General features: G+C 53.3%; 1 protein-coding gene across 4 annotated transcripts in view; it reads right to left on the bottom strand.

Annotated features, from left to right (window-relative positions):
- FYCO1 (FYVE and coiled-coil domain autophagy adaptor 1) overlaps nucleotides 1–17,952 on the bottom strand; it is a 78,510-nt gene that overhangs the window by 53,270 nt on the left and 7,288 nt on the right. For 2 of the 4 annotated variants that reach the window (XM_008260514.5, XM_008260515.5), the window contains exons 2-6: nucleotides 15,178–15,348; nucleotides 10,817–10,923; nucleotides 8,892–9,017; nucleotides 4,834–4,940; nucleotides 2,903–3,046 (exon numbers count right to left, since the gene is read on the bottom strand). In XM_008260514.5, the coding sequence (XP_008258736.4) occupies nucleotides 2,903–3,046; nucleotides 4,834–4,940; nucleotides 8,892–9,017; nucleotides 10,817–10,923; nucleotides 15,178–15,232 (539 nt within the window). In that variant the 5' untranslated portion in view covers nucleotides 15,233–15,348. Of the gene's footprint in view, nucleotides 1–2,902; nucleotides 3,047–4,833; nucleotides 4,941–8,891; nucleotides 9,018–10,816; nucleotides 10,924–15,177; nucleotides 15,349–15,529; nucleotides 15,751–15,827; nucleotides 16,303–17,952 lie in introns of those variants that run through there. The other 2 variants (XM_002713251.6, XM_089306421.1) reach the window with 2 other exon arrangements.

The raw sequence follows: 17,952 nt of genomic DNA, 5'->3' as shown, positions 1-17,952 counted from the left end.
GTGCAGCTGAGGATACAGCACCTGAGGAACTGCTGCCAAAAATGCTCAACTTGAAAGTGACGGTGAGGAACCAACGATTTACAAAATACCTGGTCTATATGCTTCAAGACGTCAGTGCTGGGGTGGGTGCTGTGGTGGAGGGGGTTAAGCCACTGCTTGGAATGCCCACACCCCACATCAGAGAGCCAGGCTGGAGTCCTGGCTCCTCTGTGCTTCTCATCCAGCGTGGGAGGCAGCAGATGATGCTGCAAGTCAAGTTCCTGCCACTCATGTGGGAGACTTGGATGGAATCTTTGGATGGTTATTGGGCATTTGGGGAGAGAACCAGTGGACAGAAGATACTGGAAGGCATCTCTCTCCATCTTTGCCTTTCAAATAAACTCTCTCTTTCCTTTTTAAGATTTATTTATTTATTTGAAAGTCAGAGTTATACAGAGAGAAGAGGCAGAGAGGGGCGGGGGGAGGTCTTCCATCCGATGGTTCACTCCCCAATTGGCCGCAACAGCTGGAGCTGCGCCAATCTGAAGCCAGGAGCCAGGAGCTTCTTCCGGGTCTCCTACATGGGTGCAGGGGCCCAAGGACTTGGGTCATCTACTGCTTTCCCAGGCCATAGCAGAGAGCTGGATCGGAAGTGCAGCAGCTGGGTCTTGAACCGGCGCCCATATGGGATGCCGGCGCTTCAAGCCAGGGTGTTAACCCACTGCGCTACAGCACCGGCCCCATCAAATAATCTTTTTTTTTCTTTATTTTGGCAGGCAGAGTTAGACAGGAGAGAGAGACAGAGAGAAAGGTCTCCCTTTTTCCGTTGGTTCACCCCCAAAGTGGCCGCTATGGCTGGCGTGTTGCGGCCAGCGCGCTGCGCCGATCTGAAGCCAGGAGCCAGGTGCTTCCTCCTGGTCTCCCATGTGGGTGCAGGGCCCAAGGACCTGGGCCATCCTCCACTGCACTCCCGGGCCACGGTAGAGAGCTGGACTGGAAGAGGAGCAGCCGGGACAGAATCCAGCACCCTGACCGGGACTAGAACCTGGGGTGCCAGCACTGCAGGTGGAGGATTAGTCTAGCGAGCTGCAGCACCGGCCTTCAAATAATCTTTTTTAAAAATGCCAGTATCAGGGCCTGTGACACTGGCATCCCATAAGGGTGCTGGTTCATGTCCTGGATGGTCCACTTCTGATCTACCTCTCTACTAATGTGCCTGGAAATGCAACAAATGATGGCCCAAGTGCTTTGGCCCTTGTTCTGGCCCAGCTCTGGTGGTTGCAGCCATTTGGGCAGTGAACCAGCAGATGGAAGATTCTCTCTCTCTCTCTCTCTCTCTCTCTCTCTTTCCCCTTCTCTCTGTAAGTCTATCTTTCAAATAAATAAACAATCTTTTTTTTTTTTTAAAGTTAACATCATGAAAGAGAAAGACTAAAATACTGTTCTAAATTCAAGGGGACTTGAGATATGCCAAAATTTAACCACAGCGTATAATTCTAGATTAGATTTTAGATTCTAAAAGACATTATTCAGATAACTTGTGAAACCTGAATGAGGGCTGATGATCAGATAGCAGTACTGCGTCAGTGTTAATCTGATGCTAATAACCGTACTGGGTTATACAGGAGGATGTCTCTGGTTTCAGGAAACACACAATAAAGGCGAATCAAGTCTGCACTCAAACTCAAACGGCTTAGGCAAGAAAGCATCAGGAGACAGAACAAGACACCAGTGGCAGAATACTGGTGACTGGGGAATCAAGGTGAAGGCGGGATGTGTGCACTGTACTTCTATTCACAACTTTTCTCTTATTCTTAAATTATTTCAAAATTTAAAAGTTTTAAAAAGGGACATCTGGACATGACAAAATGATAGCTATGGAACCCTACATGTGCTGTGGTTGGCATATGACAATCATATGTATTCTGGACTTTTTTTCTATCATTCAAAGTACTTCTGAATTTAAAAAAATGAAATTAAAAGTCCTTATTAGCAGAAAACAAAACAACACAAAGCATGCCAGACTTGGGTGTCTGGTGCAGCAGCTAAGATGCCACTTGGGGTACCACATCCCAGGTTGGAGTGCCTGGGTTTGGGTCCCAGCTCCACTTCCCACACAGCTTCCTAACGTGTACCTTGGGAGGCAGCAGTGATGGCTCAAGTGCTTAGGCCCCTGCCAACCATGTGGGAGGCCGAGACTGAGTTCTGGGCTCTCTGCTTTGGCCTGGCCCAGCCCCAGCTGGTGCAGGAATTTGGTACGTGAACCAGCAGATGGAAGATCTCTATCTGGCTCTGGCTCTTTCTCTCTCTACTTTTCAAATATATGAAAATAAATAAGCAAAACACATTTTTCCCCAAAAGAACACTGGCCTTGAGTTTAGCCCAGGTCTGCAGCCCAACAGCTGTGTGAGCGTGGACAAGACCCTCTGCTCTCTGAGCCTGCTCACTGAGCCCCGCCCTCCTGGAGTTGGGAGTGCTGTGATGGTACGGGAGGCCATGCTGGTGGTAAGGCAACCTTGGTTGGCTGGACAGTCTCAAAACAGAAAAAAAGAAACAAAAATACAGCAACCTTCCCAGAAGTCCTCATGGGGTAAGCTGTAGTGTTCATTCCCTGCTACACTGCCTAGAAGGCCACCAGGATAACTTTGGAGGAACCACAAACGGCCCCTCCCCTACACCCACAAGGACCAACAAGTCTCTTACAACATTTTTAAACCTTGGGTCTTGCAACATATTCTCCCACTGAAGCATACCTTCCACCAATTGTTTGGTTTAGATTGGAGCCCTCAGATGTTATCTTAGTCAACATTCAAAATCTGCAAAATTCGCAGGCATGAGCTGCACAGCTTTATGTAACTGAGCAAGCAAAAACGTCAAACCTCTCTCTCCCTAACCTTCATACCGAAGTGATTCTCTAAAGTACCTGGCAAACGTTGGCCACGCAGCATCCAAGTCGTAGCCTCTCGATGCTAGGTCAAACTGAACCTCGGTCAGCTCATAGAGTTGGCCCACAATGTCTGAGCTCAGCTTTGGCTTCAGAAAGGGGCTTCTTGCATAGTACCAGTCACTGCAGAAAAACATAAAATGTGTCAACCACAAAAGTAATAAAGAATGAATCTAATCATTCAGGCTGCTAAGTTAATTAAAGACACACACACACCCACACACAGGCCAACTGATTTCATTTTCACTGTAGGAGCACTTAACTCTCAAATAAGCTTGCTCTTTTCCAAAGACATTAATGCAATGATCTGGGTGCTTATTCATTTATGTCATGTTTATTTCCCACGAAGATGGTAAGAAATCTTAAATATCCTTCACTTGCCAAGAAAGGGCAAGAGCAGGGGAAAGCAATCTTCCTTCTTGAAACATAAACTCATTTTGTGTTCCTTTTCCAGAACTCAGTATGGGACACTGGCCTCGCTGCTAATTTCCGTCCAGATGCCAATTTAGAAACCAAGGACCACGCTACCTGTGCAGCAACACTTCCTGCACTGTGAGGGATGGTCGTTCTACCCCGCGTGAAGCAACAAGAACTCACAGAGGCAGCAGTGATGCACTGAAACAGCCCCTGGGCTGACGGCCCTGAGCTGGGGTGAAGGGGTGGAGTCAGCTATGCCCACAGCCCCTGGGCTGACATGTGAGCTGGGATGGAGTCAGCTGTGCCCACAGCAGAAGCATCTTCACACGAACTACACAAACACCAGCGCACACCAGTGCCCAAGGCCTGTCACGGGCCCAAACAACACAGTCTGCTTTTTTTAATTCAGAGGGGGCTTCTTTGATTAGACTTGTGGGGCGGGGACTGTCCAGCCTGTGAAATCAGATGGTCTGGCCCTGCCAAGGCAACACTGGTGGGACCCGGAATCAGTAAACCTACAGCAGGCTAATTTTTAAGTTGGTCACAAATGATGTTACAAATATCCAAATGGCCCTTGGTAGCCAAAAGGTTGCCCACCCACCTGACAGCACTCCCTAGCAAGGCAGGGAGGCAAACCAGGTTAAAGGAACTACCCAACCCAAAGGGTCCAACTGCCGGGTACCTGGTGTGCAGCTCCTTATCTGACACACATTTCCACTTTACACTCTCAAGCCTTGCCAACACCGCAGCACCAACAGCGCAAAGCTGGACCAGGTAGACAACCCTGACCATGCAGCGGCACCTGGTTCATCCTGGCAGCCCATCACATTCCAGGAGCCCAGACACCCGGCAGAGGATGGCTCGGCTGTGTCAGGCTCGGACCCAGGTTCAGTGCTGTTAAAGACCCTATACGTGGGCCTGGTGCTGTGGCGTGGCGGGTAAAGCCACTGCCTGCAGTGCCGGCATCCCTCATGGGCGCCGGTTCAAGTCCCGGCTGCTCCACTTCCAATCCAGCGCTCTGCTATGGCTCTCCCTGAATCTGCATGGGAGACCTGGAAGAAGCTCCTGGCTCCTGGCTTCAGATCAGCACAGCTCCGGCTGCTGCGGCCAATTGGGGAGTAAACCAGTGGATGGAAGACCTCTCTCTCTGTGCCTCTCCTTCTCTCTCTGAGTAACTCTGACTTTCAAATAAATAAATATTAAAGAAAAAAAAAAAAGACCCTATCGGCAATTCTGCTGAGAGGCCCTGAGCACTGGCACCAAGGACCCGCCATCCACCAGGGACAACTGCCTGTCATCAGGAGCTGGAGAGCTTCCCATCCAGCATGAGCAGGGCCTGCAGCCTCCGTGCTACCTGCCCCACATGTCAAGGGCTGTGGCAAGAAGCTTAAGACACACACGGGCACTGCCATTGTGACTATGGCTGTTGAGGAGGGATGTCAGGTGGCTGCTTGGTGGCCCAGGGCTCCACCCTGGCACAGGCCTGTATTTACCTGGTCACTTTGGTGTTCATGAAGCACTGCTGTAAGGTGTCCGCCAGCCTCTGGTGCACCAAGGAATAGCGAATAAATGCTCTTCCCTTCCCCAGAGATGTTCGGAGCTGGAAAGAGCAAATGACACAGAGATGAAGCGCTGTCAGCCAAGTGCCCAAGCAGACCCTGCCTGGTGGCGGCCCGCAGAGAACAGCTGCAAGGCAGAACTTGTCCCCTGTTCTACCTGGGGTGACATCGGCTTCCCTCGTGTCACCCCAGGGACGCAAGGCATCTGACTAACGCCACTCCACAGAGTGTGACCAGAAGTGAGGGGTGGGATTGCCCCACCCAAGGGTAAGCTGCAGGCCCTGCAGAGGTGGTAAGGCAGGTACACTACAGAGAGGCTCGCAGACATCACGGGGGCTGCGGGGTGCCTTCTCCCCGTTCTGCTCCTGTGGCATCAGGTCTGCGACTCCTCGGTGGAGGGAGGGAAGGGCTTCTGACTCTAGAGCTGAGCTGCAGGAGCAGCCGCTGGTGCTTGGCCAGTGCTGGGCTTGTCTTTACGGTGTTGCAGAACAGAGGAAGAGCCTGGGGTGTAAGTTTTGCTGGATGTGTAAGGGCCTCCTCTGTGGCCCCACAAAACCACCAGGAAACTCCTGGCCTTCCTGATTGGGCTGGTTTCTCTTCAGCTACGCCAACTGACTGCATTAGTCACAAGGCATCGGGGGAGTGAGAGCAGGAGCGTCCTTCGGTGGCCCAGTCATGCTGGCGTAGTGCTAAGATGGAGATGGGGCTGCTTGAGAAGTCTGGGTGGAGGGCACAGGTTCACTCCCGTCTTCCAGATCTCTCCCTGCTGCCTGGAACTACAACACCAATTCAGAGGAAGGAGGTGTGACTGGAACTGTCTAAAGGCTTCAATTCAACACTCACAGGAGTGAGTGGTTTGAAGGGAGGCTCCTGGAAGCTTGCTGTGATGGAGATGGGGCAAGCTGGTCAGAGACTCCGTTGTTTATCTCCCAGAGCAGAGCTCAGCCAGCGGGGGGCACCTGGTGGCCAAAGTGGAAGAACCAAAAGGGACAGCCCAGAAGATATCCGCATGCACCTGTTCTATCAGGCGGTGGCTCTGAGTGGGGTGAGCCACAACCAACTCCCTTTCTACCCTCTCAAGGGCCAGAAATGGTTAACACATGCTCATGCAGCAGGGGAAGGGGTGACAGCCTTTTGACCCATAGATAGGCTTAAATCTCCATACTGTTAAGGTTCCAATTATGAGGGCTGGCATTGTGGCGTAACTGATTAAGCTGCAGCCTGTGATGCCGGCATCCGATATGGGCACCAGTTCGATTCCTGGCTGCTCCACTTCCGATCCAGCTCCCTGCTAATGGTCTAAGAAAGCAGTGGAAGGTGGCCCAAGCCCTTGGGCTACTGTACCCATGTGGGAGACCTGGAAGAAGCTTCTGGCTCCTGGCTTTTGCCTGGTCCAGCCCCAGCTGTTGTGGCTATCTGGGGAGTGAACCAGCAAATGGAAGATTTCTGTCTTTCCCTCTCTAATTCCGCCCTTTGAATAAATAAAAATCTTTAACGATTCCAATTATGGCACTAGATTAACACAGGAAACCTATGGCACAGGCTCAAGCATTGGCACCTCAGTGAGGACATAAACCTCCCAGCACACAGCACCTGTGGCCCAGGGCGACAGGCCTTCTTACTGCTGACTCAAGGAAATGCTACCATAATATGAAGTGGTTTTGAAAAACAAAAAGGTGTAAAACCTCGTGGGCCACAGAATATATAACACATTTCTTCCTGTGACTTCTGGGGGTTTTGATCTTGGCCAAAACCCAAGAGGGGAAGTTTGGTGACAGCCCTATGTCCAGATATTTTTCCACTGATGAGTGAGGTGAGAAGGTGCTCAGTGGTGATAACCAGGAAATTCATCAGCAAGACATGGTGAAGGGAAGTGTGCCCATCACACACACACACACACACACGGGCTCTGCCACAGTCAATGAGACCTTCACATCTCTGGCCATGTCTGTAAGTTCCCTAAGCAGGAGCTCGTCCCTATTCTTAGCAAACTGGCCATTGTAACAGTCTTGAGAACATTAACATTTTTTAATGGTAAACATTAGAGGCTCTATTTTTAATCATATCTATTAATGGAACAGATTATAAATAAAGGGAGCTATTTACTTTAAAAGATATTTTTAAAAGTCTCTCTGTCAAGGGAACATTTCCTTTATGCTGCAAATGAAAACACTGCACAGCCCTTGGATTTGGGTCTGCTTTCATTACCTAATTCCTCAATGCTTTTAGTACCTACTTAGAACTCCAGTACATGAGACTGAGAAGTAATACTACGGCAGCAAAGGACAGGAAGCCAGGCCTCTGAGCCACACGCCTCGTGCCAGCTAACCCTATTTGTCATGCTGAAGCAGAGTCCATGCTGAACCTCTGGAAATGTCTTATTAGACCTTTTGCCTACTTCAGCCAGAACGGCTGCCTCCCACCCTAACGGAGCCTGCAGGGTCCAAAAATGCTTCCTATCCATTGACTTTCCCCTCCAACATGAGGACGTGGGAGACGCTAGATTACTGACACTAACCTGGATCCAGCAGCCCAGCGATGTCCCAAACCTCTCTAAACAATGGCACCCCAGGGAGCTGAGTCTGCAACAGAGCCAGAAGCATGGATCCCACAGGAAGCAGAGCCTCTGAGACCCTCCACAGAACCAATGTCTGCTCAAGCAAGGGGTGCTTCCCGCCTCCATTCCCACGGCCTTGAACTGTCCAAAGGCCTGACTGCAGTAGAAAGAGGGGGAGCCAGCCAATAAGCAGATGTGTTTCAGCAAGCCTTCACAACCCCAGGGAACTCAGCTCCAGACTTCCAGCTGCCCCGAGTCACCAAGTCCAAGGTTTGAGCTGTCAGATGCCAAGGCTGAGAAGTGAGACTTAGAGGATCGAGGGTCATGCCGTCCACGGGGACGTCTACGGGGAGGGGTGGCAGTAACAGCCTATCCAGGGCACGGATGCATCGAACACTGCTCCACATCTGAGCGTCCCACCAGGCCAGACCACACAGGACCTATCCACAAGACGTTGAGTCTCCAATATGGAAGCAACCCTGCAGAAGCACGGTCTCTCCCAGTTTGCTCAGATCTTGCAGGGTGTAGCTCATGGAAAAGGCCCCGTGCTTGATGTCACTAAATTTCAAACTGTCATACTCCATAAGGAGAGACACACGGGCTCCCGCCGGCATGGCTGGGGAGGCGCTCTTCCCAGAACATCTGATGCCACAGCCTTTGTGTGAGGCCAGCCAAGGAGCATGCATGTCCATTTCAAAGTGACCTCACACTACTGAAGAGACACTGCAAAGACAGACGAAGCCCACAAGCCCTTTGGAGCCCCCGCCCTGCGTTAGCAGGCTGACATACCCCTGAATGTGCTAAGTCCTTCGCTTCTGGATGGACTATGCGGAGAAGACAGAGACTTACTGGGGCCAGGGGAAGAAGAGACAGTGTGTGTTTGCACGTGCACGTGCCCGGGTAACTGCTGTTTTGTACACCAGCGAGGCCACAGCATCTTTTTCTTTCTTTTCTTTTTTTTTTTTTTTTTTTTTTTAGCACATTGGCATTTGAAGAAATGTCCCTGGAGAATCCACGCTGCCTTTCATTTCCAAGTTTCCTGGGCAAATCATCGGGATTGTAGACTAGCAAACACTTAAGAATTTCATCTCAGAAAATGGATTTTTAAGAAAGAGGTGTCCTGTCCTATATACCCACAAGGGGCGTGGCGAGCACAGACTCCAGTGTGAGTGGCTGCCCTGGGAGGTAGTGCGAGGGCCCGGCTGTAACGTCTGCTCCAGGCCAGGAATTCCTCAGCCTGCTAAACACCCAGGCGGTGCCACTGAGTTAGAGCCGCAGCAACAGCAGGTGCCAAGCACACAGGGCCTGGATCTTTCTCTGCCATCTAAAGCACCCACGTCCTCACTGCTACCTGCACCAGGGTCTCTGCTGCAGCCACTACAGGCAGGCGGAGGAGAACACGAGGGCCCTGGCCGCTCCCTCCCCCGCCACTCACCTCTGAGATGGACTTGACGAATCGGATCCCGTCATTGGCTCCTTTCACCTTGGCCAGGCAGGCGCAGAAGTAGTCCCAGTAGTCCTTCTTGCTGCCCAGGAGGGTGGCCTTCTCTTTCTGATCAAACTGAGAGCAGAAAGGGACAGAGAGGAGAGCTGCAAGCCCGCTGCCTTTAATCCCACCTCTTAAATGATAAGCGTTATCAACAGCTTCTTAGGTGCTGGCACTGAGTGAGGCTAAAACTACTGGCGTTGTTTTTATTTATGGACAAATCACGGTATATTCATCTCCAAATGAGACTGTTTTAATTCCCAATTTATGAGTGAGGAAACAGGCTAGCAGAGGTTAAGTAACCGGCTCAAGGTCATAACAGTAGTGAGATTTGGGAATAACAGCTGCCCAAAAAGCTTTTGCCCTTGAAGGGACTCTGCACGGGGCTGGGTAGAAGTGGAAGACCACTGAAGTTGCTACCAACGCATGATGAAAGAACGCAAGGGAAGAAGAGTCTTGGGGCAACACGAAGAACGTTACTTACTCCCCAACTCAGGGAATGAGGCCGTGACGCTTCATCCCTGTTAAGTAACTCCTTTTACAAAATCAACCTATTTTTGTTTATTTGAAAGTCAGCGAGACAGAGGGAGACAGACAGAGAGAGAATTCTCCCATCTGTTGGTTCATTCTCCAAGTGCCTATCATAGCCAGGACTGGGCCAGGCCAGAGCCAGGAGCCAGGAATGCAACCCAGGTCCCCCATGTGAGTGGCAGGGACCCAAGTACTTGAGCCATCGTTGTTGCCTCCCAGGGTGTGCCCCAGCAGGAAGCTGGGAAGGACAGTGCCTGCCCACCAGTTACTCAACTCCTGTTTCACTACTGTCCTAGGGTGCATACAACAAATTCAAATATGTGTCAGCACTGAGTCATATCAAATCCAAAACCGAAATGGGAGTAACTGGAAAAAACCCACAAAGGTTTATAAACATTCCTGCAACGTTAAAGAATCAGCTGGGAGGCACAGGAAGTCGCGCCCTCCACCATGCTTTCCTGTGGCGGGCTCTCCTCCCGTGTGGGATGTGTAAATCGGCGTTGAAGACGACACAGGCATACTGGTGCACACATGTCTACTGCAACATTCCACGGCACCTTTTCCTGGTTATAGAAGCAAAATCTACACGCACTGCTAGAAATGCTTGATCAGAAAAGAAAGGGAGGGGGGAAGAAAACAAATGCAATGCCTAATACCACCAGCCTAAAACAGCTTTTGGTCCATTTCCTTCCTGCCCATCTAAGCTGTCTGTGTTTTTCCACATCTAAAGAGTCCTCTAGACCAGTGCCTGTTGAACTAAGCAGGCCTAAGAGTCACACCACGAGTATGCTAAGAGCTACTTCCCCGGGCTGGCCCGGAGACCCTGACTCCACAGGCCAAGGAGGGAGCAAGGAACAGACTGACACTTCTCTCCCTGTGATGCTGGCGCTGCTGGCCTCGGACACACTGTGAGCAGCAGGGCTCTACCCCAGGTGCCTCTGGGCAGCCTTCAGAGGGCGCGCACACTCTCACCTGCCAAAATGCAGGAGCGGGCGAGTCCCCGGGAGCAGGTCTACTTGGGGAGAGATGCCACAGCTCCCACACAACTCACAGAGGGCTGTGTAACTGCACAACAATAGGACCCCTGCTTTCCAGTGACCTAACTCTCCACTGAGAACATTCTCTCAGCTTCTACCTCCATCCTAGGGGGCAACCCCCTGACTCCCCAGAGAGTCACACTTGGGGGACTGAGGTCGTGCCGGGGACTGCCTGACCTTCAGTCTAACCACGACAGCCTAACAGCTCCCACAGGTTTCTGAACCATATCCTGGAGGCTGATGAGTCACCCAAGGGGAAAACAAGAGACAACAGTGCACAAAGTGGCCGTGACGGGCATCACTTACTTGCAGGAGATACTCGAGTTTATAGGAGAACTTGTGCAAGCTGCTGCTGTCATCTGTGATAGGCTCCCCTGCTTCCCTAAATTCACTGCTGAGCTCTGTCACAGCATCTGCAAGACAACACACAGGAACACATGTCCAGGCAGAGGCTGTGTGAAGACCGAGAAGCAGGACAGTCCCAGGAAGCAGGAGGAAGGAGTGATGGAAACGCACGGTCAGTTCCACTCTAAGCTGGAGCATGTCAGAGCACCCCTAGACCACACAGACACCTGACCACAGGCCTGCTGACGGGTGTATGTCTTCTTCCTGCCTGCCTGCCCATCACCATACTGCACGAACCGTGTGCATGTAGCAGTGCCCATCACCATACTGCACGAACCGTGTGCATGCAGCAGCTGGTCAGCGAATGCTTGCTGTGTGGACGCATCACTCAGCTCCTTAACACTGACATCCAGAAAACCGTATCCTTTATCTGGGCAGTGTTTTGTATTCCTCACTGTGTGTTGCTGTAACAAAATGCCTGAGGCTACGTACTTTACAAAATAAAGAGGTTGGTTTAGGTCACAGTTTGGGAGGCTGAAAGTCCAACACTGGGCAGTTCCATCTAGTTGGGCTCTGGTAAGGGCCTTCTAGGCTGCTTTATAGCACAGCAGAAGGGGCCAGCCCTGTTTTTTCTTTTCAAAAAAACTAATTAATTAATTTCACTTTATTAAAAAGTCAGAGAGATGCAGCGAGAGACAGAGAGAGATATTCTGCTCACAGGTCCCCTTCCCAAAAAGCCTGCCAACAGCTGGGGCTGGGCCAGGCCAAACCAGGCACCCAGAGCTCCATCTGGGGTCCCCACATGAGTGGAAGGGACCCAACTATCTGAGCCATCACCTGCCGCCTCCCAGGGTGTGCAAGGGCAGGAAGCTGGATCAGAAGCAGAAGAGCTAGGACTTGAACCCAGGCACTCTGATACATGATCTAGGTGTCCCAAGTCAGGACTTAACTGCTGTGCCAAACGCCCACCCCAGCCTCATTCTTTTATAACAGAGTGCTCTCTCCAGAGCTAGTCTTCTCCTGTGAGACCCAACATGATCTGTGGGGGCAGCATCAATTCCTTGTCAGGGTGGTCGTGACCCAATCATCTTCCAAGAAGCTCCACTGCTTAAAGCTCCCAATCCCTTTCAGTATGGTTACCATGGAGACCACACTTTCAGCACAAGGATGTCTGGGAGACGGCGCACAGCCAGATCACACACAGCCTTCACGGTAGCCCCACGGCTTAGTCCAGGCAACTGCAGGCTTCATGAACTGTGTGCAAAGGACAGCGATGGTAACAAAGAGGCCAGCAGTGTCAACAGAACTTGCTTCTGTTTATCGAGGGCTCGTGCAGAGCCAGGCGTGCATGGTACTCCTCAGTGGACACTGCACCACTGAGGCAGGACTGCCTCATGTCAACACATCTAAGATGTGACTGATTGAAAGATGTACCCCAACTTCAGGGCCTGAGCTGTTCAAATGTGAAATAAGTGGGTGCGCGACTTAGAATCTATGAAGCCTGGCGTCGTTACCCCCATTTTACAGATGAGGAAGGTACGGGGATCCAGGCACTTGGGCAAAGACCAGGGTTGGCAAACAGCAGAGCTGGCACAAGAACCTTGGTTTTCTCGAGGGATTTCTCACTCCAGAGCCTCCTCTTATCGCCTGGGATAATTCACCTGCACAGAAAAGGACAGAGCCCCTGGGACGGCCACTCCGCCTCTGCCGCGTCTTAGATGCTGGACTGGGTTTGGATCCTGGGAAGCACTTGCCCAGCTGAGAGGGCTGGGCTACGCTGCACACAAGCGTCTTCTTCCTTGACAATTCTGGAGAGAAAAGGAGCCCCAGGCCTCTGCTCCCAGCTTGGTTTGAAACAAACCTGCTCACACTGAGCCTGCGCCGGCTGAAAACTCAGCACAGACCCCTCAGGCTACATCAGCCAATGGCAAAGACAGGCTTGTGGGACGAACTGCTACTTGATGTGCCCATGGGTGCAGCTGCTGGGGCTGGCACTGGGCCGGGAGCCAGGGGCCCCTCCTCCGCACCTGACCTGGCTGTGCACCAGGAAACTTTCAGCTCCTGGACGACACAGATGCACGACTTTGAGTCGTATCAGGATTGCACATGTGATTCTCGACAATCCTGAGAACCGGGCGCCGTCATCAAGCCCTCCCGGCACAAGAAGGAAGACACCGTGCATTGGGAAAGTCAAGGGACTCGGGCCTGGCGTTGTGGTGCAGAGGGTTAAGCTGCTGCTTGCAATACCCACATTCCCCATCAGGGTGCGGGTCTGCTTGTGATCTAGCTTCCTGCTAAGGCAGCTAGGAAGGCAGTGCAGGATGGCCCAGGGGGTTGTGCCCCTGCCACCCACGTGGGAGACCTGGATAACAGGGTCTGGCTTCAGTCTGGCCCAGACCTGGATGTCGTGGGCATCTGGGTAGTGAATTAATGGATGGAAGTTTTCTCTCTGTCTCTCCCTCTCTCACTGCCACTGTCTTTCAAATACACACATAAATCTTAAGAAGCAGAAGTGGAGGGACTTGTCCAATTGTTTTCCGGGTTAAAAGTGGAGCCAGGAGCTGAGTCCACAGCCGCTTGACTTCAAAGCCCTTGTAACCACCATCACCAGAGGAAGTGGGCTGCCCTGCCGAGGTGCAGGACACACGCTCCGCATTTGTATGTGTGCTAAGACTTTTACCGACAGACACAGGTGGGGACTTGAGAGAGCGGCTCCCTTTAAGAAGCCCCACCAAAGTGCTCTGCGGGCTGCATAGGATGCTGAGACCCATGCAAGATGCTGGGGATGACCTGACTCACAGAGGACATGGCGCAGGCAGTGGTCTGGACCTGTGCTCCACCTGAACGTCCTCTTTCTCTCTCCTCCCTCCCAGGAAGGACTCCGGATCCCAACGTTATCCTTGAGCACCAAAGACGGAGACACAGAAAAACTCCCATTTGCAGGAACCATCATTTTCCTCTCTCTCCCTCTCTCATTAAAAGAAAAAAGCATCAACGTCTTAGCTGAAAACACACCAGCACCAGGCTGCTGGTACGCAAACCGGGGTTCTGCTCCTGCCTGGCCGTGCAACCTTAGGTAAGTTACTTAACCTCTCTGTGCAAAGTGGGAACAACAGTGGCACCTATCTCACGGGACCAAACGTGAGGACTCAATGAGTTACTACCGGTAAGACATGGGTAGGACAGTGCCTGGTGTACACGAAATGCCGGGTCATCATTAGCGAGCGTAGACCAGCACATGATACACGGGTGACAGCATGCCTGCCGAGGTGACCTGTGGCCTGTCCACCGTGGACCTTCACAATGAGGACTGGGGGCTGCACTGTGGCCGCACAAGGGACGAGCACTGCTCGCTGTGTGCAGGCCGAGCAGTTAGGAACCTGGGCCTTCAGGAAGGGGTCACCTGAACGTTGTGGCAAGGAGGAAGTGGCCAGGGTAGACCAGCCCTGGTGATGGATGGGGTGGAAAACATGCCAAAATTCTGACTGTGGGAGGTCATGAAACTTGGGATTAGCAGCCGGCAGGGAAGGCAGTCTGCCCCTACCCCACCCCGAGTCTGTCACACTCCATCTGCCTCTTCTGCTGTCTGGTCTTTCTCCCCCAGGACAGGGGCCCAAGTCCCCGCCTCTCCCCCTGGGCAATGTCATGCTCAGAGAACTTGGAGAGGTGGCAGGCCCAGAACTGGAGTGCATCATGGGCAATGGGCCACCCGCCATCCAGGGCCAAGTGGAAGCAAAACAAGGCAGATGAGGACATGGCCTTCCTGCTCAGGAGGACAGAAGCTACTGGCCCAGGGAAGCCACCTTTATCAGGGCCCAGAGGCTTGTGACTGAGCCAGACACTTAAGAGGCAGGTTGAAAACACTCACCACACACATGCACATGCACGCACTCACCCACACACATGCACACACACGCACTCACCCACACACACGCACACACCCACCTCACGCACATGCACACACTCACCCATAGGCATGCACATGTACACACTCACCAACACACACACATGCACACGTACACCTCACCTACACACATACACTCACCCACACACGTGCACATGCACACACAGGCTGAAATCTGATCCAGTCCAGAGACGCATATCTGATTCTGTTTACAAATGGCTTGACTGCACTCTGAAACAAGAAGCAGCCGTGCTCACCCAGCCCCACACCAGGTGGATATCTGAGCCCCAAATATTTCATGTGCTGCGTCCCGAGGGCTCCAATTACTCCCCGGGTGAGCGAAGACAAAAGGGCCGCATGTCGGCTGATGCCAGCAGGAGCACGGCCACAGGGAGAACCGCCCAGCCGCCTCCCGCACCTTGCAGGTCGCGGATGATCCTCTGGAGCTGGCTCTCTGCGCTGGAGGAAGCCATGGTGAGTCCGCTCTCCTCTGCGCTGTGCCTCCCTCCTGTCTGGGTTCAGAGAAATGCCTGGAACTTCGGTCCTCTGTGGCTGTGTGGTCAGCAGCGGTCAGACTCCATGGTGGCACCTGCGTGGGAGAAGAGGCCAGGGAGGCCCAGCAGAGACACAGTTTAGTCGGTGCTGGAACTGTGCGCTGGGCACAAGGGAGCCCGCCTGGGTGTCTTCCCTCGATCTTTCTGAGCAGGCCTTCCTCTGCGGGCACTCTCCGTCTGCCTCGGTTACAAATGCATACAGACACACATACTCACACTCCAATCACACACTCACACCCAGAACTCTAGCCTGGCTTGGGGCTTCACGAGACAAGATCAGCCTGAAAGCACAAATTCTGCCACAGCCCCCTCCTGTTCCGCGGCTCTGACGGAACTGCCTCACTTCCATCCTTAGAGAAACCTCCCGTGGCTCCTTCTGCCCCTCACACTAGACCTAGCCTGCCAGATGTGAGTCTCCCACAGACCCCATCTTGCCCACATGACCCTCCCACCCAACTTCCCCAATGACCTCTGAGCCAGCAGTGCTACAGGGCCAAAAGCCAAGGACACATACCCTCACGGCTTCTAAACCAAGGACAGCCGGGCTTGCTGGCAGAGGGAGCAGCCCCTGGTTTTTAGCTGCCCAGAGTCTGCCTCAGCCTGAGGGTATAGACGCCTCATGGCCTGCCACCCAGGGGCCTGTGCCACCCTCATACCAATCAAGGGACAAGCATCTATTTTAAGCTCAGTTACAATCCACTCCCGCTGAGTGAGTCCCAAGTTACCAGCCCCTTGGGCAGCTGCTGGCGTGATTTAAGGACACAGAGATGGCTAAAGACCCAGAGAGGTGAGGAGCTGTGAGCACCGGGGGAAGTGGTCTGGGCCTGCACTTGGACACTCCTTGTCCTCCCGGGACCTCTGCTTCCTCCCTTAGCCGCCCACTGCCAGGCTGTGGTGGCTGCTGGAGAAAGCAGGTGGCCAGATGGGACGGCTGCAGGAAGAGCAAAACAGGGCCTGCGTGCGCCAGGCCCGCTCCGTGCTCTTGCCACACTCACGCACTGGGGTGGACAGCATCATCCCCGGATACAGAGGAGAACATGACGTTCAGAGCAGTCACCTAAGGTGTCCAAGGCCACGGGCCAGGAGCATAACTGCAGCTTCGACCCTGGACAGCCTCGTTTCAAACCTGGCGGCTTTCCCAGCTCATCCAGTTGACCTTTCGGGCCAAGCTGTCATCACTACAGTGAATGACCAACCACTCCCACTGGCTCTCAGGAACCACCCTGAACACCAGAGCCACGCTGAGAGTGTCCACCTCTCACTCTCCCACTGCCTTCTTCCTCTTCCTGCACCAGGCGTCAGGGCAGGGCGCTGCTGGCATGGAAACTGTCCCGCCCACAAGCTCCTCAGATGCTGACACGGGCATTCCAGCGTCTGCAGCAGGCGCAGAGGGCCTGTCATGGCGTGGATGCCAAGCGCCTATTTTTAACCAGCACACCAGTGTCGCTGTGACTCAGTGAAAACAGGGCCCAAAGCAGCTGCTGCTGCCTGGGAGGGAAGACATAGCCAGGCACATAGCAGAGCCACAGGTCTGGCAACTTGTGACACTGATGCCCAGGAGTGGCGATCTGGGGTCCACAGAGAACCTCTCAAAGCCCCTGAACACACGCTGGCGCCTGCCTCTCGAGGACACCAGACTGGGGGCGGGAGTGGTTTACAAGAAGTCTGCCTGCCAATCCCTGGCTGTCCCTCCAGGTCACCTGCTGAACAAAGACTCGGCAGGGAGCAGCCAGGCCCAGAGCAAGCCAGAAAGAACCCAGGCTGACACAGGCATTCCATACTTTGTCAGGTGCCCGCTACGTGCAGGCTGGGGGCACAGACGCTCTCAAGGCACAGGCCAGCCCTGGCGGAGCTCAGCTGTCCACGGGCAGACACCAGGTTGGGGGAAGGGCGCTGCTCTCCCTGCGCTCCCCTCCCGGGGCTGCTGGCGCTTCTGGGAGAAGCCATCTTGCAGGAAGATGCCTGGACTAATACAAGTCGTCACTGGAAGCCGCTGGGGCCTCAGCTGAGGGCGTGAGACACACACGCAGGAGAGGGTGGGGCTGGGGAGGGGAGCAGCAGAAGGGAAGATTCTGAGCAGCTCACCCAGGCTGCGGCCAGACGATGCATGAACTACACAGCGGCCGGCTTTCCCGGAAGCCAGGCTGTCTGGAGTCGGGCACGAGGGAAGACACGCGCACGGCCCAAGTACTCTGCCGGCGCCATGAGCCTGAGCAGAGGCAGAAGTGGGCTCCTTTAAGACTCGGGTGCTTTGGTGGCAACGACCCTGTTCCAGCCTTCTCGCTGTGACCTTCACAGTGTGATTAGCTGGGGTCAAGTTCACAGGTCATGATGTGAGCTTTTCCGGGCCACTGATTACACAAGCTGATTTTCCTAAGTGCCTGTGTCACCACCAAGGCCATGAGCCCTAAGAAATGACTGCCAGACCTGCGGCTATGGCCTGCTCCCCGCCAAGTTCTGGGTCACAACTTCACAGGGACTCACACAGTCACCTTGGGGTTGCTATCTTCATGGATTCTCAGCCACCTGCCCTCCCTCCTCCGCTAGAGCTGCAGTCATTTCTAGCCTAGGAATGGCACAGAACGGGGCACTATCTCACTCCAGGCGGCGGTCAACTTCCCTGCGTCTCCAGATAAGCT

The sequence above is a fragment of the Oryctolagus cuniculus genome, chromosome 10, assembly GCF_051225735.1.
Source record: "Oryctolagus cuniculus isolate XC-2025 breed Fujian yellow rabbit chromosome 10, ASM5122573v1, whole genome shotgun sequence".
NCBI classification, from domain to species: domain Eukaryota; kingdom Metazoa; phylum Chordata; class Mammalia; order Lagomorpha; family Leporidae; genus Oryctolagus; species Oryctolagus cuniculus.
The sequence above is the reverse complement of the archived record's forward strand: the minus strand, read 5'-3'. Positions and strand labels throughout refer to the sequence as shown.